The sequence below is a fragment of the Castanea sativa genome, chromosome 10, assembly GCF_040712315.1.
Source record: "Castanea sativa cultivar Marrone di Chiusa Pesio chromosome 10, ASM4071231v1".
NCBI lineage: Eukaryota > Viridiplantae > Streptophyta > Magnoliopsida > Fagales > Fagaceae > Castanea > Castanea sativa.
The window spans coordinates 28104405-28129412 of record NC_134022.1 but is presented as its reverse complement, the minus strand read 5'-3'; the positions used below and the strand labels follow the sequence as shown (position 1 = coordinate 28129412).

The window sequence follows — 25008 nt, the reverse complement described above, 5'->3', positions numbered from 1 at the left end:
GGATAATTAATTAATTAATTTTTGCCAAAGGGGTTAATACATTTTTTAGTCGGTCAATGATGATGACAGTTATATTTTTTTTAGCTTTGAAATTACGACAATTTTACTCTCTTTAGTGACTCGACTCACAATTGTAGCAAATATTAAAGTTATCGCTTAATTAAATTTTATATAATTTAAATTTTTTAGTGAGCACTCTAAAAAAATTCCAGGAGCCGTCACCGTTAAGAATGTGGTGTCAATATTATTCTTACTAAAGTAAGCTCCAGCATCTCACCAATATGTGGTATCATCAAGGAATAATGCATGTGCATGGACTCTGCTTTAAACTTATCAATATTTAATAGTGTAGTCTACTTGTTTGCGCTTTTAATTGTTTTTTCTTTTGAGCTAACATTGGAATCAGTTTCAAATCCTTCAGTTGGCATTTGGCAACTCAATGATGGTTATAAGCCAAAAGGAAATAATAACCATGCGAAAGAAGCTCGCAGGTGGCTCCTAGCGCTAGTAGTCACATGATATTTATAGAGTATCCGAGAAATGTGGATACTTTGTATATATTGTTAGTTTGTAAATCACAAGTTCTAATCTTTCTTGAAATCAGTAAATTAATGCTTACCATCAGTTCCATTTTTGGGAAAAATAAATAAATCTTATTGATAAGTTAAACACACAATCACTCACTCACGAAAAGATACAAGAGTTTCATTTGAACGAGTAAGAACTAATTGGCCAAAAGTTCCCTTTTTGTGAAAAAAAAAAAAGAGGGTAGCTTTTACAACAAACTAAAGCATAACTAAAGAATCTTTTTTTCGTTATCAGAAAACAAGTTGAGATGAGAATGGATTTTGTTCCACAGCAACCAAAAAAATGAGATCGGATTTGGTTCAGTGCGCATTTAACAGCAACAAAAGTGAACCCATGCAGGCTGGAATCATAAACTGCCTTGAACAAGCATAAAATTATTACTGATGAGTATCATTTGAATGGTGAGGACTTTGAGAAGATCTACCTAAACGGCATTAGTGAAAGGTGAACAGATTCTTCCCTGGGGAATCATGACGGAATATATAGAACGCAACACAGGAACAAAAGAGATGCACAAGCTTATTATTTTACACGGCAAAATTTAACCCCTTAGAGGGAATAGATATACATAAATTCATACATACTATCCCTATTTAACTTTTTCCTTTCTCACAATCTATACAGGGCAACGGAAATCCACTATTGCTGTTGCCGTGCTGTTATATTTTACATCCAAATGGTCTCAACCTCAGACCTAATATGTGCATCTTGGGATGATTCCTGACTCACTGCGATTCCTATTCAGCCTTGTGACTACATGTTCTTGTATATCCTTCAACCTTTGACCACGTTACAGCATATTACCCATAAAATGGAGCCAACCCAATGGTTCAAATCTATGACAATTTAAAAGCAGCCTCACCAATGCCACATAGCAGATAAAACGGCAACAGAACCAAAAAGGTGATGAGCACAAAAACCAATAAGGTAAACCACCTCTGTTTTCAATGTCTCAAGGGTTGTCAATTTCAAGAAGATAGCGTCTTCAAGTAACCTCAGTGCAATCCACTTTCCGTAAGCAATAGCTGTTGAAACCCCATTGATTTGAAAGTTACAGAAATTCCACCTTGCCCAAAGCCAAATTCTTTTAGCTGTAATTTTCTCTAGCAACAAATTACATGTACTGAGCCAACCATTGTTTACACATATCAAGCACGGGGAGTGCATTCGCATGTAATGCCTGAAAAAAAGTAGGTACCAAGATAAGAAAAATTCCTTACAATCCAGTGTGACTAAAATCAGAGAATAAAACAAAATTAAGGTGTTAAATTGAACAAGACAGACGGCTCATTTCAACACAATCTCGAAATTTTGGACTATGCCATTGACTTAAACAACCACTAGTTTCAAAAGGGCATCTGTACACATGTTCCTATTAATTGCATTAGGTGTAGAATTTGAAGGACCAAAACTTGATCTCAAAATGAGAAGCACCACAATTTAACTAAACAGTAACAATAATGTTAGAATTCCCAAAGTAGAAGTTGAGGGGGAAGGCTAACCTGATGGGCTACATATTGAACATCAGCTACGCTTCCACTTCGAGAAGCAATTTGGAAAGCACTTTTTAAACGACCACAAACCACACAAGCCAAAACCTTCCTGCTCACATAAGTCAAGATATACAAAGCACAGAGGTCTCACATAGTGATAAAAAGATAATAAAGGAATACAAACAGACAAATGGTCATATATTAAGACATAAGTCATGTTATTGTCAATCTTATGGTGTTATATTAAGGCACCTATTTGATGCAACCATTCTCATATGTTCATCACAAGTGACACTTTAAAAAAGTAATAAGCATAGACAAATACATAGAAAAATTCAACTTTTAATTTCTTTTAAACAAAGCAGTATTACTGTATCCTCACTAGAAAGTCAACCTTCATTTGTTTTTGACAAGTCAGCCAACCTAAACTCTTCTGGATACCAAGTTGTAAATTTTGCAAAAGCGTTAAATGGGTTCCTGGACCCAACCTGAAAACAAACTGCCCACAATCTGTTTGCATTTAGAGTTATCCATTTTGAAAAGGTCAAACAGGAAATGAGTATAAGTGCATTAATGATAGACTACGCTGAAAGCTCAAACATGCCTTTAAGTTCATTCCAAAAAGGATCACAAACGGTGCAAGATCTTTTTTATGCAAAATTATCAAATACATATAAATTAGTAATAACCATTACCTGTGGCTGCTGGTTAACATGTCTATGAGACGGTCAGGGCGTTCTTTGTGTTTATTAGCATAAACATTTATCGCAGCTCCCAAGACCTACACAATTTCAGAGACACACGTAGTCTTCTTATTTAAATAGACAAAACAGGCATACTGTACCCAAAAAGAAATAATAAAACTTCCCAATCTTGCAGAAAGAGCAAAGTGATTGGCATATGTACAAAACATCTGATTCAAAATTTTTGTGGCAAGCACACACAGAGTTCAAAACTAAGTAACAACTTGGATACCATGTTGGCATATCAGCATGATCAATAGTACTCAGAACCTTAATTAAACATCATACTTAATTTTCTGCTGTCTTCTAATGATTAGCTTAAGTGTGGGCATTTCAACTAGCAAACAATTGAGAATATCAAACAACTTTCTTTTAACTTTATTAGCCATACACAGAATACTAAAAGAATGTAATCGTATTACCTGGTCCCAATCATCATCATCAATTGTGCCTTTTATATTTCTAAAAAATTCTGTCAGTTGACTGCCTTTTTTCCTTTCAGCAAGTGATGCAGCAACACCAGCATATATATCAACAGCTGCATGGTATGAGAAGAAGACATGATGTAGATAAGCACAAATGCACTAATTCCAAATGCCAAATTACCGCAAAGAAATACTAGATTGAATCGGAAGTCATTATGTAATGGCTACCAGGAAGACTGAATTCATAGATCACTTGGAAAGCTAAATCAAAATTCTTCTCCACAAGAGTCTCAGCAATTTTACATCTTCTCCTGCAGAGAAACAGCAAATAAGTCTCTCCAAGTATGTCCATACAGTTCTGGAGCACTATATGCCATGAAAGAAAAATGTACAAATGTGAAATCATTTTTACAGAAATAAATAAATGCCTGGTAAGATTTCAAAGTTCGGAATCAATTTATTAAAAATTTGTGACCCTTTGGTGTTGAGGATACCAAGTTTGCTTAGATTAAGTAAATATAAAGATAAATAAGTTTCATAGCCTAAAGCATCAGTCTCCTTATCAACAACAGGAGCAATCCTATGCCTGTTATGTATGTATGCATAACACTTAATAGATATTACACCACCCAATAACTTTTGATTTGAGCAACACTTTTTATCAAATCCACTGATGAATTACACGTTCCCCACAAAGGAAACGAAGCACACAGGCCGTGTGCTAGAAGCAACAAAGAACCTCATCTATAAAATGTCAAAAACGATAGTTTTATCATTTTTAAAATTAAGTATCTCGAGTTTATAATTAAATGCTCAAAAGCATCCAATTGTAGTGGAATTTCATATACGTGATAAGAATGGGAAGGACATGTGATCTAATAGAGGATTTAATAATATGTTGATCCTTATAAAAATATTAAGTGGCATAACATTAACCAAGTGACGTCAATAGTAACCTGATCCTCTCTCTCTCTCTCTCCCCCATCTATCTACATATATGCATATGGACAAGTGTGTGTGCGTGTACATCTCTCTCTCTCTCTCTCTCTCTCTCTCTCTCTCTCTCTCTCTCTATATATATATATATATATATATATATGTACAAGTGTGTCATCATGCATCATAGAAAAACAACACTGTTTAATTACCAAAAAGAAAAGGAACTACACCGATTAAAGCCAACATCTGCTTTTTATACTTTCTGATTGAAACCAACTTCCACTAAGAAGGCATATACCTGAATGTTTCAAGATCATTTGGATTCCCAAAAAGCGAATATTTCCACTGTGGCCCATCTGAATCATTAAAGGATCTCACAACTTCCAGCTGTAATATATAAATAATCCAAAGGGAATAAGTGAAAAAATTGACCTACGAAATTGTTAGAGAGAGAAGATTTTTTTATACAGATAAAATACATACTTACATTCTTTGCTTTTCAGTTTTCAACAAATAAAAAATATATTATCTACTCATCTGGTTTATACAGAGTATTATAACCAATGCACAATCTGACTAAAGAGACAACAGGCAATTAATAAAAGTTCCATCCCAGAAAATATTTGATGGAAGATTGTCTCTTAGTAAGAAGTGAAAGCTTACTAACTGACACTATTAAGATTGAGTAGATATGTGTGATACATGGTCCAAGCTTACAGGAAAAATGACCCTTGCTTTGACCGTGTGTGTAACAGAGATGTTAGCATATTTATTTCCTAGCAGTTCTTATACCAAGGATCTAATTCCAAAAGTAAAAGCAAGCACAAGGCAAGGTTCCTACCTCAACGACTGGGTGTACACTTCAAAATAATCCATTACTTCCAATCAATTATGAGTAGAAAACAGAGAGAGAAAGAGAGAGAAAGAGAGAGAGAGAGATAACAACAAATGATTTAGATGTACAATTGCTACCTTCTGAGCATTACATTTAAAGATGAGGCAGAAAGCATAAGTAGGTCAAATGTTCCCACGCACATACAACTATGCCAACTTGCACAAAAGAATACTCTATGCGTGTAGTTAGGAAGCATGTAACTTTGGTGAATCTAATTTCAACAAGGGCTTGTGTGAAAAGGAATCTTCTGAAATAAATTTTTTTTGATAAGTACGAATCTTCTGAAACAATATAAGAAATTGTGAATCAACAGACGATATTTTCTCTACTTTCCTTTCCGTCTTTAAGTTTCCAGATATACTAACCAACATACCTGTCAACCTCTGATGTTTTAACCTAATATTTAAAGACCATCTTCCAGGACTGCTTTCACCTTAATAGTAATAAACTTTTCTCAATAATCAATAGATGTCATTACCTGAATTGAAACCCGAGCAGAAAACTTCACAAGTCCCTCTTCAGTAAGCTTCTCAGAGGCACTCTTTCCTCTAATGCCCTTTGTGACAAGCTTAGTAGAATCTCCACCTCTATGTCGTGCTGACAAACCTTCATCAAAATGCATCTATAACCAAAGCAATATATGAAAATCAGTGAGGAAATAAAATGGTTATAAACTAAACAAGAGAAACTATACAAACCCAGGAAGGATGAAATTTAAATATATAGATAAACTATGTAGACATCAATTTCTTGTTCAGGCAGCTGATGCAGCCATGGTTGACTGACTTGTTACTACCTCACAAATTCAATGGGGTCCAAATGGTCCAATTAAAGTAAAAGTCATGTGATTATAAAGATCTAGTTATACGTGTCCTAACAGTTTTTAATCTGGGTTTTTATTAAACAAGTTATGGTCAATTTTGTATTCAAGGGCAAAATTGCAATCTCTACAAATTAAGGATATTTTAATAGTTTAATTGAGTCTAGAATTTTCTAGGAGATCCTAAGCATCTTTGGTTTTCTTTTCTTTGGGTTCAAGTTAGTCTTTTATCAGTTATTAGCTTAGGTTTTAGTTTACTAGTCAAATTTGGACCTATCAAAAACATTTACTAGTCAAATTAGGAGTTCTAATACTACTAGATCAAGAAAAAGTCCTAGATATATTTATGCTCAATGTTCTTGAAGAATAGATGAAGTTGATTAATAAAAATATTGAGTGTTTTTCCAAGAGCCTTATAATTTTCTTTGATAAGTAAAGGGCCTTATAATTTTTATCTCAACTGGCAGATACCGTTGTTCCCAATGGAGACGTCTAAGCTTCATCAACAGAAGCTTTCCTAGTATGTCTATTGCACTTATCCAAAAAAGAACAGCATATTGTAAATTTATCTTTTCTCCTCTTGCCTCTGTTTCATGCAATTATATCCTGTTTTTCTAGTTTCTCTAAGACCGGGACAACAAATCATTGAAGACAGCACATCCTAAATCTTAGTTGCACTCCAACAATCCTATTCTATCAACACAAGATCACCCAAACATAATATCCAGAAAACATAACCCTATTTCTTAAACCATGGCACTGAAAATCCCAAGTTATCTAAAAAAGGCCATTATTCTATATATTAGAACAAACAAGGGCCCTCCAGAGCAATAGTAAAGATATACCTTAGCATGTTCCAAATGTTTGATAGCTTCCTCTTGTGCAGAAGAATTCATAAACAACTGAATACAGCAAAGTCCAGCAGCGACGTGATCCTTTTTAATAACCTGGATCAGTGAGTAAATTCAAGTAAACCTTGGCTTAACCTGGCTTAAATGAACCTTAATCTGGAACTAGAAAATACTTTCAACGAATATCCAACCACTAAAAAAATTTATCTGGGAAATAATACAAATTCAACTAAGTCTATGATAGAATTCTGATGTTATCTCAAGTCATAAATGTAAAGCTAAAATAACAGCTCAAAAAGTTTATTAACTCTGAAATTAAATGCTACGATATAGAAAGAACAGGCACACAAGAAGGACAAGCGACGTGGTCCTTTTCAATAACCTGGATCAGTGAGTAAATTCAAGTAAGCCTTGGCTTAATCTGTGGCTTAAATGAACCTTAATCTGGAACTAGAAAAATACTTTCAGTGAAAATTCAACCACTAAAAAAATCATTTTTATTTGGGAAATAATACAGATTCAACTAAATCTCTGATTGAATTGTGATGTTATTTCAAGTCATAAGTTTAGCCAAAATAAGAGTTTGCAACTTATACGTTTGAACAAAAAGAAATGATGCCAAAAGGAGAAAGAAAAGAACAGCTCATAAAGTCTCTTAATACATTTAAATTAAGCTCTACAGCATAGGAAGGACAAGTGATGTGGTCCTTTTTAATAACCTGGATTAGTGAGTAAATTCAAGTAAACCTCGGCTTAATCTGGCTTAAATGAACCTTAATCTGGAACTAGAAAATGCTTTCAACAAAAATTGAACCACTAAAAAAATCATTTTTATCTGGGAAATAATAAAAATTCAACTAAATCTATAATTGAATTCTGATGCTATTTCAAGTCATAACTGTAAAGCTAAAATTAGAATTTGCAACTTATGCATTTGAGTTTGACCAAAAAGGAATGCTGCTAAAAGGAGAAAGAAAAGAACAGCTCATAAGGTCTTTAAATACTTTTAAACTAAACACTATAATATAGTAAGGACAAGCACACAAGCTTTTCTGCTGAAACCATGTCAAATGAACATGATGTTTTGTTCAATAGAGTGTAAAAAATTCATAAGAGCATCCTAGTTACCTTACATCCTTTTCCCCTCACACCAGAAAAAATTCAATACCATATCTGTAAGAATTGTTTAACAATCTCTATACAGCTTATTGAATCACACACCAGCTTTAATCTTGCAAATGCCGCTAACTTAAAGTAAACAAAGAAAATAGAAGGAGGGATACATGAGGTATGCTGTGTGAACATTCCCAATGGAAAGATGCCCATGACAAGATTAATAAACACAAAAATATGCAATAGACATTTTTAATGGCCCTATAGATAACTGTATAGATAAAATACTAGAAATAAACTGCAAAGTCTCTTTTTCAGTAAGTGATAAAAAATTTCAACATATAGGGATAAACATGTGCGCAACAGAAAACCACCACAAGCTGTGTACTTAATGAAAAAGTAACCCCAAAGAACACAGAAATACATGAGTCTATATATGTGTGTGTTTTAAGGAAAAAAAAAAGTAATTAAACAGAATTTCGCCATCAATTCCACCCAAACCTACACCTTCAGTTTGGGGCAGAGAGAAGGTAGCAGTAGGTGTAATAGAGAAAGATGTGGAGGTCAGTCTCCAACCAAGGATAAGGGGCCTGGTCTCACATCCACTAGTAGTACTAATAATATATTCAGTTTAAATTCAAAATATATGGTCTGAAAATTACCTGAAACTTGTATAAATAATTGAAATGTTTATGTGTTTCACAATAGATGCAAATACGGACAAGGGCTGCTGCTGTATACTGATTTACTGCCACATCCTGTGGATTTAGTGATGACATTCTTGTTGAAATCACTTCCTCAAGAACAGACATTGCACCATAACCAATACACAAGTCACACAAATCATCAATTGTCCCATAATCTGTAGCCAATGGATCTGGCCTTTGAGGGGATGAAGATGAAGTTGCTACTCCCCCCAATATTGATGGTTGAGGAGGGGGAGGAACAGCATTTGGAGGAAAAAACAACACGCAAGCATCATTGAAGTGACCATGCCTAAACAAAAAACTCAGCAAATGCTGGCGTGCATACTGCAAAGGTTAAAAAAAAATGTATTAAGAAGCTGACTACCATGAATAAAGCTAGAAAATTAATAATAACCATGGCACAGGAGAGAGATACTGAGAATAGTCATATTCATAATCAAATCGCCGGTGGTGTCAACAACCAATGGTGGGAAAAAGAAAAGATGACGGAGAAATTTAAAAGAATTCTAGATTCCAGGTTAAAATAAATAACAGAAACAAACTTCAAGCTAGAACCATTACTAAATAGTTTTAAAATGTAATAAAAAGAATATATATATATATATATATATATCATCAACTTCTTGATTTATTTTTGTAAATAAATGTGCATGTATGTAATACAGAATAAGAACTTTAAATTAGCTACTAAGCCAAGAGATACCACTGACTCCAGATGCAGGGGAAAATAGAAAGGCACTGGCATCTGAGTGCCAGCCTAAAAACAAAAACTTGATCAGTGTAAGGATGAAGCTCACGTCTTGTAAATAGTTCACACATTCAACATATCGAACACTGTCAAGATTGCTGTGAGGTCCATCTTCAAATTCTGAACTGAGGGAGGAATTATTATTTTCAGATTCCTGAGCCCGCCTAGATCTCTCTGAACGTGGAAAGGTGGATGGCATGTATAGAACATTGAGATATGAATCAGCAGAAAGAGAATCATCCAGTATCGTCGGTGCACTTTTAGCCAAATGCTCATACCTGCAGTATAAGTTGCATCAGTCAGATCATATGCAATGACTAGCATCTAAAAATTGTATCTTTTTTTTTTTGTAGAAATTTAGGCTTGACTAGCTTATATGTACTCCTGCCTGTTCACAACTAAAAGGTGATATTCAATGCACAGTATACCACTAATATTATATCAGAATGGCAGGTCTTTTAGAAACATAACCAAAAGGATTCAACACGCATAACCTGGTGCAGGACTAAGGAACACAACATCTTTCAACATTCTGGTAAACAGTAATTCTCAAAGAGTAATGGTGCTAAAAGATATAGTTGAATTTGATGCAGACAATTAAAGATACCACTTCAAATCTTCATCAACATTGGTTCATGATCTTTAGTGGTAGGAGTTCAAAGAGATACCGTGCTTAACATTTCACACTCAAAATGCTTCTTCATCATCAAAAACAGGGCTTCCATGGCAAAAAAGGTTTCATGCAACCCACCCCATCCAGTTGGGATTAAGAGTTGGGAAGTTGATTTTTTTTTTTTTAGTTTATACAGCAATGGGAAAGTGCTGAGCACAATCAAGTTCTCTGCCTATCTTCTTATCCAAGAAATCCAAACAGATCAAAGTTTATAGGTTCTTATAGTCTGAAGTGTATGTGCGCATGATAATTGATAGCTAATGGCAGTAGTTATAGGTGACCTATTGTAAGTCCAACAAATTACGTGTTCTTTTTTACAGTCATTGATGTTGTATTTTTTTTTTCCCTTTTTTATAAGTAGTCATTGATATTGTATTAGAATATCCAAAATACAAAATTTTCAGAAACTATCAAGGCAACACTGTCAATAGCAGAGGCTGTAGTACAATGCACAAAGCTCCCCACTTCTGAAAATTTTGGGAGAGGTGGTTGGTAGGCAACCTTACTCTCAAATTTTGGAGAGACAAACTCCCAGACTTGAAGCCACAACACATTGAAGGCACTTGCCATCGCAGCAAGGTCCAATCTCTTAGCAGAGGCTGTAGACCTCCTATAAATTAAAACCTAGCCTATCATGGATCTTAAGCCAACATTGATTCAGCTACTAGTTCAACAACTCTAATAGAAATTTATTGTGGCAATAAATATAGGAATTCTGACATAAAAGCTACATGTTATCTTACATGGAACGAACTGCTGAAACATCAACTGGTGGACCTCCTTCGATTGTATTAATAATCTCTAAAATGACAGGTGCAGCATCACTCTTATACAATTGAAGAGCTTGCCTGAAAGCAATTGAATAGGCATTAAAGAATAAGACCACTCTGCATCCCACTTTAGAAGAATATGAGAGAGAGAGAGAGAGAGAACTTAGATGTTGCTAATTTATTGAGCAACTATCTGAATAAATTTGACATACTTAAACTTCACCCGAGCTTGAGCATAGTGCTCCATCCGTATCAAAGCATGTCCCCAAGCATTCCACACAGGGAAAACATCAATCTGGGAGAATCCAAAAATATACATAAGCTCAATCTAAAGACCAGCAGTATAAACCACAATGCCTGGACACTATATTTACCTTACACTTTTTACAAGTATATACAGCCATGCTGTATCGCTCCTTTACACTCAACCGGTCACGGAGACGTTCAGATGACTCCTTATCAGCAATATCATCAAGAGACACAGCAATCCCTGATCCCAAAAGGCTTTGAAGCAGTTCAGCACGTCCTAGCCAGATCTCCACCTGTGAGAGAACTTCAGATAATTCATCTGTGAACTGACTGCCCACACTGGAGCTACCAGCATCAGAGGATGCATCATCAGCATCCCTATTTCTATCAGAATTGCTGGAGATTTCAGTACTCCCTGTAAGCTTTCTCAGCACGGATTTACAATATAGTAGCCCCTGGGATTCAACATGTCATATCACTCAAGAGCATTACAAACTAATCACATGTAAAGGCAACTGAACTATGATGTCATAACTATCTGCATGTAAGGAAAGCAAAAATGCATGCTATTGGCTATTTTGACCTTGGATTTTTAACATGTGACATATGATACACAAAAATAGCAATATTTTAAATTAAATAAATAAAAATAAAAACATTGTTTCATATAATATGCATTACAGAGGCTTGGCAAAAATAATACCTGTACAATTGTCTCTGTGGCATGATATGCACGACCAATTGTTTCCATGGACGCATTCTCAGGCAACTGTTGGGAGCTCAACACACTCTTCATCTGATTAATACACAAGTCCAGGGCACTTTTGGCAGACACCGACTCATCAGAACACAGACAAAGCAGTGCCTATAAATAGAATACCCAAACCTTCAGCAGACTCACAGCAGCATGCATAAAATAAAAATCATTTGTAAAAAAATCACCACATAAGAATTAAACCATAATTCACAGTATGCACACTCCATGGCCAAGAGAAGCCACTTTAATATATTGTATCTGTGTGTTGTTATGCTTCCACAGAAGAGAGAAAATTCAAATATCGAATCTTTCAACAAATAAATAAGCCCCAACTTCTCATAATTCTCTTCTTTTTTTATCGGTAACAACTTCTCATAATTCTCTTCCACCTTGTATTTATATTAATTCAAAATTTGGACAGAAAATTCTAACATACATCAGAGCTATAGTTTAAGCAAAATCATGCATGATTTAACCTAATTACTGCACTAAAACCTCACATACAAAGAGTAGAAACATCTCTTATCTGCTAGTTTGTGTTGCACCAGTAGTATAAAACATATATACTTAATAATACGCCCAAAATCCCAAACACACTAAACATGGAGGCCTGACCCATCCAACCATGAGCCCCAAAGATGAACTCCTGGATAGGATTAGCGGCATGCTCCTATTTGAGCTTGAGATAGATAATCTCTCACTTGTGCAATGAGTTATATGCATCCATAATTCATTCTGATTATTTTGACTAATGCTCATCCCAGTATAGATTTATATTAATCAACTACCCACCTGCAACAGTTCCAGCACTAAATTGATAATTTATATAATACTACACAATGCTAAGCTTCCAACATATGCAACAAACATGTTTCACAACTTTCACTAGCATACCTTAAATAGGGTAATGTCAGGGGCACTTTCATATTTGTGAGATGCCCGAACAGATTCGTCCTTAATTGCATCACCTGTCAGCATCCATTCCTCGGCAATTGAAACAGAAGGAAGCCGTTCTTGCCCATCTGCAGGATATGACGAAACACGATCCTCTTGAATTCCAGTCATAGCCTCCCAAGCAACTTTTTCAGACGAAGTCAAACCAGAACTCTTTCTTTTACGATAAGCATCTTTTGGAGCCGCCTTGTCTCCAGTATTTCGTGGCGCCCAAGAAAAAGCTCTGCGAGCCTCTTTTTGCAAGTTACTTAGACTGCTAGTAAAAGATGACCTCGGAGGAATGCCTGCCTTTGTTTTCTGCCTTGGTCTTGCTCCTGAAACAGATATCCGATGTTCTCTAGGGGGAGAGCTAATACTGACAGCCATAGCCTTTGCAGCATATGCAATAATTATATTGTTGTCTCTCAACACAGGAAATTCTTTAAGAATCTGTTAACAAATATAATCCAAACATAATGTAAATAAGTAACAGAGGAAAAGAATTTGCCAAAAGCCTTGTGGCACAAAGGAACTGCCCAGTTTTCCCATGGACAGAACCTGAGCTCAAATGCCCCCACCCCACTTGTTGTAAGCAAATACATACATACATACATACATACATATATATATATATATATATATAGGGGAAAACAAAAGGCATTATCAATCTATTCATTTATAAGAAAAACGCATGTTAGTTAAGGCATCTAAGAAGTTGTCCAAGTAAGAATTACAATACCAGAGCAGCAGATTGCAGTTGTTTTCTCATCAGAAGCACCTCCAGTATCAAATGAGGGTGCTCATGCAATGAAGAACATCTTTGTTGCCACGGCAAAGGCAAGGCAGCCAAAACACGAAGACCCAAGGCCCATGAGTTAAGCCGTAAAACCTCAACATCTGAGAGATTTCCTTCTCTTCGCTTCAAAAAAAAGTGAACCTTCGAAAGGGCACAAAAGAAAGTCATAATGAAGGAACACAAAATTTCTATAACCAAATCAATGAAAAAAAAAAAGGAATGTAATCCAATCACATCTACAAAATAAAGGGCAACAAGTAGTTACAAGAAGTTGCTTTGACCGTAAATTGGGTAGCAACTGCATTGCACCCATGGCAACTGGTAGAGCATCATCAGAGTCACGTAGTGAAGAAAGAAACCGAGAAGCTTCTGCTGGACCTCCACCATTTAGAGGGTCTGCAGTGAGAAGCTTCACAAGTTGCCGGCCCTTAAGTTCTCTCCGCAAGTCTATAGATAATCCAGCACTTTCAGCCACTTCTAAAGCAGCAGAAACAGCTCCCTTTCCAGCTAGTCTAAGTGCCAAGCCCTCAGGATCTTCCTTACATTCTGCTTCAACCTGCAATTTAAAGAGTATTAGGGAGAAATAATTCCTAGCAGGAAAGTACCACTTATTCCATACTTTTCATCTTAATCCAGAAACAGGAGAGAATAACAACCTCTTGCCAGCTGCTATGATGATCATCTGCACTTAATATGTGGCTGTACCTCTGTAAAGCTTGTTTCATATGCAAGACCTAAGCAACCAAAAAAATTATGTTACCAAAGAAAATTTAACACCAGCATACCGGTAACATACCAAGCTTCATGCAAACGAATCAACACAACAATTTACAATAAATAAAATACAATGAAACAAATAAAAAACAAGCCAGTACCTCATTCCTAAGTGGATCGCTTTGTGGCAGGTGGCAACTGCACATGGTCAAAACATCCAAAGCAGCATCAAGCTCCCATCTGTGCATATACCTGGAATAAAATGTGAGTCTTAAGATTCAACTTACAGGTAGACGCATAACGTATCTCACAGAAATCATCATAAATGCAAGTATATTGTATATCCCCATCAATGGTGTAGAACAGAAGATACAATGAGAGTGCTATATTGTAAGAAAGGTTTGCCAGTTGTAAAATGTGATGTAGAACAAAAGGCAAAGATCATAAAGGAATGGGAGGAAAGGATAAAAAAAGGATAGACATGTGCGCACGCGCACACACACAGACCCATAATGGCAACAGAAACAAAAACAAACACCAAAACCAAATCTTAAACAAGTAGGCTCCCAACCATAGGTTCGACCACTAGAGTCTAGACCTTTTAAACAAACCAACCTCTGGTACTTTTTTTTTTTTTTTGGATAAGTGAGTTTTCAGCCGCAAGGGTGGAGGAAGGGGAAACTTTAAGTCTTTAACGGGAGACCTTAAATACAAGAAGCGTCATCTCCAGCCAATTGTGTTACTCCTTGGGGTTAGCTCTGGTACTATGTTCGAAACTAATAACCCTAAATGCTTAAGTAAATGCTTAAGTGGCCAGGATGTGGACCAAAAATGTATATCAAGCAGACACTAACAGAGTAGCAGTTTTAAATACTTAAATATCAGATGGCAAGGGCTAACAAGGAGAAAGAATAAAAAAAGAACTGCTTCACATTTGAATAACAAAATCAAAAAGAGAAGCTGGCCATAAACAATTATCTAGGTGTATTCCAAAATTTAAGCAAGCATTTACCAAATTAATGGAAAACACCCATACATACTTGAGGGCAAGTCTAGCAGCCAGTTGTTTGTCCTTCAACCGCAGGCAATACTGCCAACTATTGCTCCAGATGTTGTGGCCCCCATATCCTGGAGGCTGTCCAGAGATTGAATGATTCTCTTCCCCACGTTCAATGAGTAGCTGAAGTAAACAGTCCGAGGCTCCATTACGTAGAAAGCGATCCGAAAGTGCAAGAGCATCCATTAGTTTTCCTTCATCAATCAACCTATTAAAGATAACGAGGGCCAAGAATATTTTTAAATTCCTGATTGTCCCAAAAGCTTAAGCTGTTTGGAAATGATGAATCTAATAATTTAATCATAATTCTAACACTCCCCCTTCACGTGTGGGCCTAAACTCCTCAATAAGTGGGGCCTAAAATGTGGGATTTTTAACATTTTAAATGGGAGATAGAGTAAAGTCAGTGATCAAAATTAGGATCTTATGCTCTGATACTATGTTAAATTACCAAATGTCCCAAATGTTTGAGTTGTTAGGAAATTGTGAATTTAATCATTTAAACATAATTCTAACAAATATTACTAAAAGTAGTGATAAAAACAACTATAAACACTAAAAATTTTCAAACATGACAACAATGGCCTTGTAAAGCCCCCAACCCCCACCCCAAAACAAAAAACACAAACAAACAAACAAACAAAAAAAAAAAAAACCCAATAACAATACGAAAACTATGTTAAGAGGAAAACTTGGTAGGAGAAGTACTCATTTTGTTTATTTGTCATGTTAAAAACTATTAGCATCCACATGTTTTCTCACCAATATGCCCTGAGAAAACTGGAAACTTCAACGTATAAACTTCCTAGAGGCTTAAAATGAAATTCACAATCTGTACAGAAAGTTCTGATTAAGATCTAAGATTTGATGCATCTTTATTTGTTCCTTTTTATTTTCTTATTTCTCATATTATCAAATCATAATTAAGTACCACAATTACCAGATTTAATAGCTGAAATATCCAAGCAATCCTGGTGTTGATTACATTTCAAACAAGTATATCAGGATGAAGCAAACTTAAAAAATCATATGCAACTTGCAACACCAGAACAAAGATGACCAAAGAAGACAAGTGGAAAAACTACACAAGATAACCATCAATATATAGTAAGGGATGCAGAAATAAAAAACAATAAGCACTGATACCGTTCAACAGCTTTCTCATAGGGTTCTTCATTCTCCCAATCAAAAGAAAGAAAAACTGTATTATCAAGTTCAGCTAACTCAGATTTTGAAGAATCACGCCAAAGATCAGGAGCTGCATCCCCTTGACCATTGAAGTCTTGCAAAGCAGTTGAAACATTAGTGCTGCTAACAATGTCATCGATTTCTGACTCAGTATCATTGTCATGCTCACGGAGTCTCTTAATAGCAGATGTTGCTTCAGGTTTACGCTTGGTATGATCAGATGTTTGCTTGGTTGCTACAGCAAATTCTGAGACTCGATGAAGGTTAGTTTGCATTTGTATCCATCGATTTAAAGTTGGGAACCTGGACATCAAATTACAAGCTTAAACTAGATAACCATAATGCACATCGGATATAGGTGTAACTTGGTGTAAATTACTCTTAGGGCATGTATCTTACCTCTCAGATTGATCAAGCGCAAACTCATAAAACAACCTGTCAGCATCAGGTGCCTGAACTAATCCATCATTTAAGGAGCCTGATATAGAAGAATCACTGCCAGAGTACAATATACTGCTCCCAAAAACACATGCTAAGACAGCCCTCACTGGAGACATTTTAACCAGATGTTTTACTATATCCAATTGGAGGGGGTATAGAGGGATTCCGGTGGTCGCTGAGGAACGACGGTAACAATTAGGTTTAGCTTCTTTAGAAGAAGGGGAGAGTAGTTTATTTTCAGAGCCACTCTCGGGGCAGGTAGGAATGACAGGAATGCACGCCCATCCATGGCCAGACCGCGGAGGATAAACTGGAGGTACACATGCAGAAATCACTTCATGTACAAAATCAGCACCCATAATTTCAGCAACCTTTCCAGCGGCATCAGTGCTGCCTCGGTCAAAGACCAGACGAGTTAAAAGCTGCAAAATACCACAATAATACATGAGCATAGGCATGATCACGTCGAAAAGAAAGATAAGGTTATTGAGGGTTGCTGAAAGATAATCTTGTAAATAAGAACCTTAGTTCCTACCTGTCCTTGCTGAAGTTCAAGTCAGATTGATCATTTCATATAGATAATCACTTTATGCATGATTTATACAATTAATATGCTAATTATATTAATTGGAAATATAAACTTAACCTATCAATACTGCGATTGAATAATTAGCTGACTTTTAATATATTTATTTGTAATATGAAGTATTTAACAAAATTAGTAAGAATCAAAAACATTCATGATTAAATTAGAGGGCATTCCCCAAATTTATCACTATTACCCTCATCCATAAGGACCATTGAATTGTGTTTTCTTAATAATTATCATGAAATGAAAAAAATTAAATAGGCATATATTTAACTTGATTAACATGTGTGATGGGCACGTCAAAAGGTATGGTTCCAATAATTCAGTCTTTTGTGTGCTCTGTTATTGCTCATCATATAACATTTTATAGAAGCTTGTATTTTGGTTGGCTATTACACAAGTAAATGTTGAGCATAGACACATCGGGACATATTCCCCGGTTCCAAAGTGATGTGTCACTCCATAAGGCTTCCAGACTCCATTCTCCAAAAAGTTAACTTACAATTGATGTGGAAGCTATCTATATATATAAGCAAAACAACAAAGATAATCTTCAATGCAAGAAATAAAATATCTTACATCCTTAGGCCATTCAAACACAAGGGAAAAAAAATTGAAATCATGAGTTGTATCAGTCCCGTCAACAATGTCACCAATTGCAGCAATATGGAGAATAAATTGTGATAGATACGTTGTGGCCTTGGTACTTAGAGAACCAAACAACCTCTTCCCAGTATCTTTTAGATCATAAATAACAGGTTGTGCACCAGTTTCCCCAGCCATTGAGCTTAAGGGTATCTGTCTGACAGCTCTTAACCCAAGCCCAAGAACACCATCCTTGTCAGTATTGGAGAGAATCTTTCGATCAGATGATGGGGCTTCCCCTTTCGAAAAATTAGGTTCTGTTTCTTCATCAGCAACTGCTCTTGCAAGATTATGAAGCTTACCTGCAATTTTACAGGATAAAGGCACATTAAAGCCATGGAATAAAAAGTAAGTGTAACCCATAGCTCCACCTGTCAAAAAATAGATGTCCAAAAAGAAGGAAATACTGGTAGTCCATAATATGCCCTCCCCCAAAAAGAAAAAGGTACCACTTAAAAACTGCCGCTTGCCCCTGTGAGCATCTTCAATCATCTGATGTAGCATTGCAAGAGCGCGTTCCCTTTGTCCCTGTCGGTGGGACTCCTTAGACAAAGAAAAGATCATTTCCCCAGACAAAAGGGCCTGAAGGACAGGAGGGCTATCCTGCAGAGCAGACCACAAAGCAAGATCAATAACCAAGTAAGTATCTTCTTGCTTACTTTTTTTGTAAAAGTTTCTAAGGCAAATTTAAGACCATTGACATAGGTAAGGATAAAGTTCTCTCCACAGATTCTCATTGCCTCAGTCAATTAACTGGAATTATGAATAAGTCTTCAGATATAGAACTACACCAATATTAACAAGAACTCCTTCTCCATCATAAAATAAAATAAAATACATAAAAGATAAACTTCTACCTGTTCCAAGAACTCATGTAAACGCTTGAGGACACGCCGTGAAACAGTAATCACTCCAACTTCAAGGATTTGATCCCAGTAAGTGGAGCCCATCTTTGGAGCACCTCCTGGATATATCTCTGACAACATAACTTGCGCCTGCATATGATACAAGTCAATGCATACAGTAGAACCACGCCACAAGGCAACATCTATCTTGTAGGGGAAAAAAAACTATGGCTAAAACCTTCAAAAGACAAATTTAAGGACATTTTAAAAAGTTATTGATACTGGGAAACTAACAAAGCTCAGTATGTGGCAGATGCAGTAAAAATAATTTTATTCAAACGAGAGGATAGATCAGAACACAAAATGAAAATTGGCCTACTCCTAAAGAATTACAATCTCAAGCTTGAAAAATCTAGAAAGTCTAAAGAAGACTAAGGGATGACAATGAAGACATTATTTTTGGTACAAGTAAACAAAGTCATTACTGACAGATGATAACAATGAAGGAAAATTATTTCTTCCCAAAAAAACATATGCTTATTCTTGCATACAAACTTTGTACTGAAGAAAGGAATGTTGCATGCTGAAAAGGTTTATGGGATAGGCTTTGTGTAGGGAAAGTAACAAATTAATGGTAAAAGAAAATTTTGGTACGGGATCAACAGGAATCACCCATAATTTAAAAAACAAAAAATGAAGAGAAAGGAATTTCCACTATATTCTTCACATCATTAAATTCTCAGAAAAGTTAAAGAAGTAGTATGAAACAGGTGTCACTAACATTCTATCAAAAAGAATATGTGAAAATTCCTTGACAATTTTTTAAATAACTCCTCTTATTTGCTAGGGAACTCGAAATTCAAATAATCCTTCAAAACCAAGACAAAGATTACTTGAAGAAAAAAGATATACCATTCTTTTGATTACAGCCACACCAAGTAAGAAGTCCATGTTTGCAGGTGGTGAGCATTACCTTATTCAAAAGCTGTTGGGACATCTTTGCAGACCTTGCAGAAGTAGCGGCAATGTCTATGCAAAGAAGAATCTGGCAAAAAATACACACACATCAGCCGATAAGCACATGGAAGATATTTAAATATTAACTTTCACAGAATTTGAGAATAGGAGAATAGAGATTAATATTACGGGCACTTACTGCAGCCAAAGGACCTAATTGGGAGCGTAAAGAGGCAAAATCTAGATCTTGTACTGCAGAAGTCCCATCAGCAGCACGAGACACTACATCTTCTACCTAGAAAAATAAAATAAAAATGTATCCCTTTTTTAAGAGACTAAAGAAACCATGGGCAAACATCTTTCTTCTTCTTCTTTTTTGATAGGTAATCAAAGCTTTATTGATAAGAAAAGAACAATGAGTTTACGATGTTAAACTCACTGCACAAAAAACCATGGGCAAACATCATTTCACATATGAGAGGAAAATTGCAACCAAGACAAGATTCATACAGAACTAAACATCAGTACTCAACAAGAAGACATCAAATATCACAATACAGAGAAATCCAACACTTAATATATGCTAAAACATTAGTATTGCATATATAGCATGATTAGAGAGAAATATCATTTTTTATAAGTAATGACTTTGACTTTATTCAGGGAGGGAGGGGGGGGAGGGGGGACTTTATGCAGTGCACAAAAAATACTCATAAAAATACAAACACCAATCATTACATTTAAAGAGAAAGTGAATGAATAAAGTCTAAAACAGAATTCAAATCATTAGTGCCAATGATGCAAACCACTCAAACAAATCTCTTAAGAAACCAGATTTCAATTCTAGACCAGTTGACTATTTATGGTTACTTTCTTTGGTTATTCCTCTCCTTCCATACTGTCCACATAAAACAAAGAGGGGCAGACTTCCACGCAAAAGAGTTTCTATTCTTGCTAAATCCACTACACCAACCAAATAAAACATCTATCACTCCCTTAGGGATCACCCATTGTATTTTGAACAAGGAAAAAGTAAAAGACCACAGCTCAGTAGCAACCAGCAATGAAGTAACAAATGGTCCACTATTTCAGTAGTGCATCTGCACATACAACAACAATTTACCAACCCCATGCTTCTTTTTATTAGATTCTTCCCTATCAGAATCCTCCATCATGCTGCTGACCAGGTGAAGAAAGCAACTCTCTTTGGTACCTAAGTTCACCCTATGCTCCTTCATGGAAAATTTGTACCATTAGAACCACAAAGAACTTTAAGTAGGATTTGACATCAAACATCCCATTACCTTTCAAACACCATTTCAGATGATCTCTGGCATCTCCACATGGAATATTAGAATACAAGATACCAAAAAAAATTCAACCGACTCCAATTCCCAATCACTAAAACCACAGAAATCTAATATTTCATGGAGTCCCTCCAGCTATTTCATATAAGCCTCTCTATCAACCACAATCAAGAACTATGGAAACAATTCTATCAATGCAAAGTCAGCACACCAAATATCCTGTCGAAGTCCAACCCTGCTTCCATCGCCAACCATGACTAGTGTAGCTGTCAAAGCTGTCCCATCCTGCTCTTATACTCTTCAATAACCACACCCATGGGATCTCTAACATTCTCTGCTATCCAACACCCCCATTCGTCCCCATAGTTTACACCAATCACACTTCTCCAAAGATGGTTTTCCTCCTCTTCAAAGCACCATAACCATATCCCCAGTTGTGCTTGACTGAAGTTCCCAATTTCCTCACACCCCTAATGCTCCATCTTTCAATGGAGAACACAAAGTATTCCATCCCACCAGATGAAACTTAAAGTCATCTCTCAGACAACCCCCCCCCCAAAAAAAAAGGAGATACCTCAACAACTTCTCAATTCTATTTGCCACATAAGTAGGAATGGTGAACAAATGCATAACATACATAGGCAAACTAGAAAGAAGACTCTTCAAGAGAGTAAATCTTCCTTTGACAAACAAATCTTCTTCCAACCACCCAATCTTCATTCCACATGTTCTATGATTAAGTTCCAAATCCCCCTTTCTTCGAAAGATGCTCCCAACAGCATCCTCAAATAATTCATACATAGTTGGGCACCTAAATTCTTTGAACAATTAACAGCAACAAAATGCAACAGTCTGAAATGCCAAAGGCAATGAAATCACACAATAACAATGATTACCATCATAGATTTCACTTCCTACCTTCAGTGATACCATCCACAACTTAGCGGCTATAAGAACCTCTGATGTTTTAATTTATTTTTTTGATAGGTAACAGATAATTTCATTAAAAAAAGTACATCCTATTCACGATGATGAACAAAATACAACTGACTGGTTCAAAGTACAAAATGAAAAGAAAATAACAATTTGTAGATATACCAGTAATATATGAAAGCATTAAATTTATAGTTAAAAGTTGATGATCTGAATCATACAGAAGCTCTTCTGAAGGCACTATCTACCCATTCAACTAATTCAAGGGTTGCTTTATCTTCAGCAGATAATGAAAATCGATGAACCGCCTCTTCTCCAATGTCATACTTTGCTCTTTGCATGCAACTGCACAATAGAAGAACATAATCATATTCACCTCTGCACAATTAGGCATTGCCATCATCAATATGATCAATTAATTGATAATTTTCTGTAGTTACTGATTCAACTTGACTTACTTGGGGTCCTCATCCAATGTCTAGCTATAACAGGGCAACAAGACAGGCATAAGTCCAGCACAATTAAATAAAAAACCTCTTCTTCTTCTTTTGATAGGTAATAAAAACTTTTTTGATGAGAGAAGTACAATGAGTTTACGATAGTAAACTCACTACAAAAAAATGGATGCAAACAGATCAAAGGGAAAAGCTAATAGAATTAATGAAACCAAGCAAAGAAGTACAATGCATAAAACCCCAAATACGAGACCACTCAAACAAAGTCCTAGTTAGTAAAGACTTCAATAGGTCCACAGTTCTTTCAGTGTCCTCAAATGTCCAGGCATTGTGTTCCTTCCAAGTTAACCATATAAGACATGTCGGTACCATATTCCAAACATTGGAAGAATGAATGCCCAACCAATTCCACCATGTAGAAAGTAGAGAGACTATTGTCTTCAGCATCACCCACTGAACCCCAAACAAGTAGAAGACTTCAATCCTCAAGGTATGGACAAACTTGCAATGTAGTAATAAATGATCCACAGTTTCCTCCTCACACCACATAGGCAACACCAATTAACAAGAGGCAAGTTCTTCTTAACAGGTTATCTATTATGAGAATCCCACCCCAAGCAGCTGTCCATAAGAAAAAGACACCCTTCTAGGAACCTCTTTACCCCTACCTTGATTGCTCAGGCTTTTAAAATTTCAATCAATCTACCCCTAACCAAAGCATGTATATGCCAGCCCAACCAGAGAGATGGATTAGGGCAACACACCCACCTAAAAGAACTAAATATATAGGAGTAAAGAACAAACTAGTGCTTTTGTGTGTGAAAGTCAAGTTCAAGTTAAACCTGATATAACTTTTGTCAACATTACACCACTAAATAACATTGTATTCGATCAGTTTTTTGACAAATCCACCATTTAATTACATTATCTCCTTGTACCTTCAGTTTTTTTCAGTTTCTTTTTTTTTAATAAGTAACAAAGTTTTATTGAAAACGAGAAATACTTCATGTTCACGATGATGAACACAGAGTATTTAAAAATTTACAAACAATTAGAAAAAAGATCCTAAAGAGTTTTGGAACCCCAAAATGGAAGTAAAATGTGTAAAGTCCTATGCCCGAGACCAATCAAACAAGGTACGGATCAACAAAGATTGCAACTGATCAGGAGATCTCTCCTTATACCTTCAAGGATTGCAAAATATCAAGATGATTGTATATCAATAACCATGTCATTTATAAAATGTCTAAATTTCATATTTTTTGTATTTTAAGAATCATACATAGAACATGATTTTATAAATCAAATAGTAAAAAACGTTCGATTGACATGAAGTTCAACATGCGTGTTAAAACAAATAGAAAGTGTAATCTAACAATGGGATTTTCAAAATATTAATATTTTCTCCCAGATGTAGTTTTGGTGGTTCGTGAGGGCAATCATATACGGTTTTGGTATGATCCTTGGAGTGACCAACTTCCTTTAAAAAATCTATATCCTGATCTGTTTGATTGCCACTTCAAATGTGTTGGATCCCCCATCGCAGGGGATAGTGAGAAGTTGGAATTTGCATTTTCATAGAGATTTTCATGATTAGGAGGGGAGAGTGTACTCAATTTTAGATCATAATTATACAAAGCTGCCAACAGGGGTGGGGGGTGATAAGCTATCTTGGAAGTGGCAATTTTGATGATTGCTCTTTTCATAGTGCTATTGGTGGAACCAATACTCATTCTTTACCATGGAAAAGTATTTGGTGTACTAAGGTCCCTAAGAGGGTGTCATTCTTTTTGTGGTCAGCTACATGTGGTAAGATTCTCACAATTGATAACCTCAGTAAGAGGGGTTTATGGTTGGTCAATTGGTGTTGTATGTGTCATTGTAGTGGGGAAATAGTAGATCATCTTTTGATCCAATGTGAGATTGTTTATGCATTATTGAGTGTTTATGATTTTTGGGATTCACTGGGTGTTGCCAAACAAGGTAGCATCCCTTCTTTTTGGCTGGCGCAATTGATTTGGAAAACATTCCTCGGATGTATGGAATTTGGCGACGGGTTAGATGATGTGGTTAGTGTGGAGGGAAAGAAATAACTATAAATTTGGAGGAGACTATGAGATCTCTTTATCAATTGAAGTCTTTGTTGCTCTATACCTTGTTTGATTGGGCTTGGACATGGGGTTTGACCAATTGCATTTCGATTTTTTATTTCAAGCTTTCTCTTAGATCTTCTAACTAAAATGCTTGTATTTTTTCTAGGTGCTCTATGTACATCATCGTGAACATAGAGTAGTCCTTTTCATTCAATAAAATTCTATTACTTATCAAAAAAAATGTACAATTGGGGTAACTTTTTTATCAAAATTACACTGCTCAA

The 25008-nt window shown here is 35.8% G+C and overlaps 1 protein-coding gene across 2 annotated transcripts in view; it reads right to left on the bottom strand.

The window, feature by feature from the left end:
* Positions 1 to 1025: 1025 nt before the first annotated feature.
* LOC142613099 (uncharacterized) overlaps positions 1026 to 25008 on the bottom strand; it is a 43075-nt gene continuing 19092 nt past the window's right edge. For both annotated transcript variants that reach the window (XM_075785294.1, XM_075785295.1), the window contains 28 exons: positions 22398 to 22521; positions 20136 to 20231; positions 19953 to 20024; positions 18992 to 19129; positions 18584 to 18737; positions 18069 to 18436; positions 16859 to 17322; positions 16418 to 16762; positions 15255 to 15479; positions 14376 to 14466; positions 14157 to 14234; positions 13766 to 14056; positions 13444 to 13641; positions 12666 to 13154; positions 11718 to 11879; positions 11140 to 11469; positions 10978 to 11060; positions 10739 to 10843; positions 9372 to 9600; positions 8530 to 8898; positions 6749 to 6850; positions 5562 to 5705; positions 4487 to 4575; positions 3478 to 3560; positions 3247 to 3362; positions 2777 to 2862; positions 2091 to 2190; positions 1026 to 1768 (listed from right to left, as the gene is read on the bottom strand). In XM_075785294.1, the coding sequence (XP_075641409.1) occupies positions 1703 to 1768; positions 2091 to 2190; positions 2777 to 2862; positions 3247 to 3362; positions 3478 to 3560; positions 4487 to 4575; positions 5562 to 5705; positions 6749 to 6850; positions 8530 to 8898; positions 9372 to 9600; positions 10739 to 10843; positions 10978 to 11060; positions 11140 to 11469; positions 11718 to 11879; positions 12666 to 13154; positions 13444 to 13641; positions 13766 to 14056; positions 14157 to 14234; positions 14376 to 14466; positions 15255 to 15479; positions 16418 to 16762; positions 16859 to 17322; positions 18069 to 18436; positions 18584 to 18737; positions 18992 to 19129; positions 19953 to 20024; positions 20136 to 20231; positions 22398 to 22521 (5197 nt within the window). In that variant the 3' untranslated portion in view covers positions 1026 to 1702. The remainder of the gene's footprint in view (positions 1769 to 2090; positions 2191 to 2776; positions 2863 to 3246; positions 3363 to 3477; positions 3561 to 4486; positions 4576 to 5561; positions 5706 to 6748; positions 6851 to 8529; positions 8899 to 9371; positions 9601 to 10738; positions 10844 to 10977; positions 11061 to 11139; positions 11470 to 11717; positions 11880 to 12665; positions 13155 to 13443; positions 13642 to 13765; positions 14057 to 14156; positions 14235 to 14375; positions 14467 to 15254; positions 15480 to 16417; positions 16763 to 16858; positions 17323 to 18068; positions 18437 to 18583; positions 18738 to 18991; positions 19130 to 19952; positions 20025 to 20135; positions 20232 to 22397; positions 22522 to 25008) is intronic.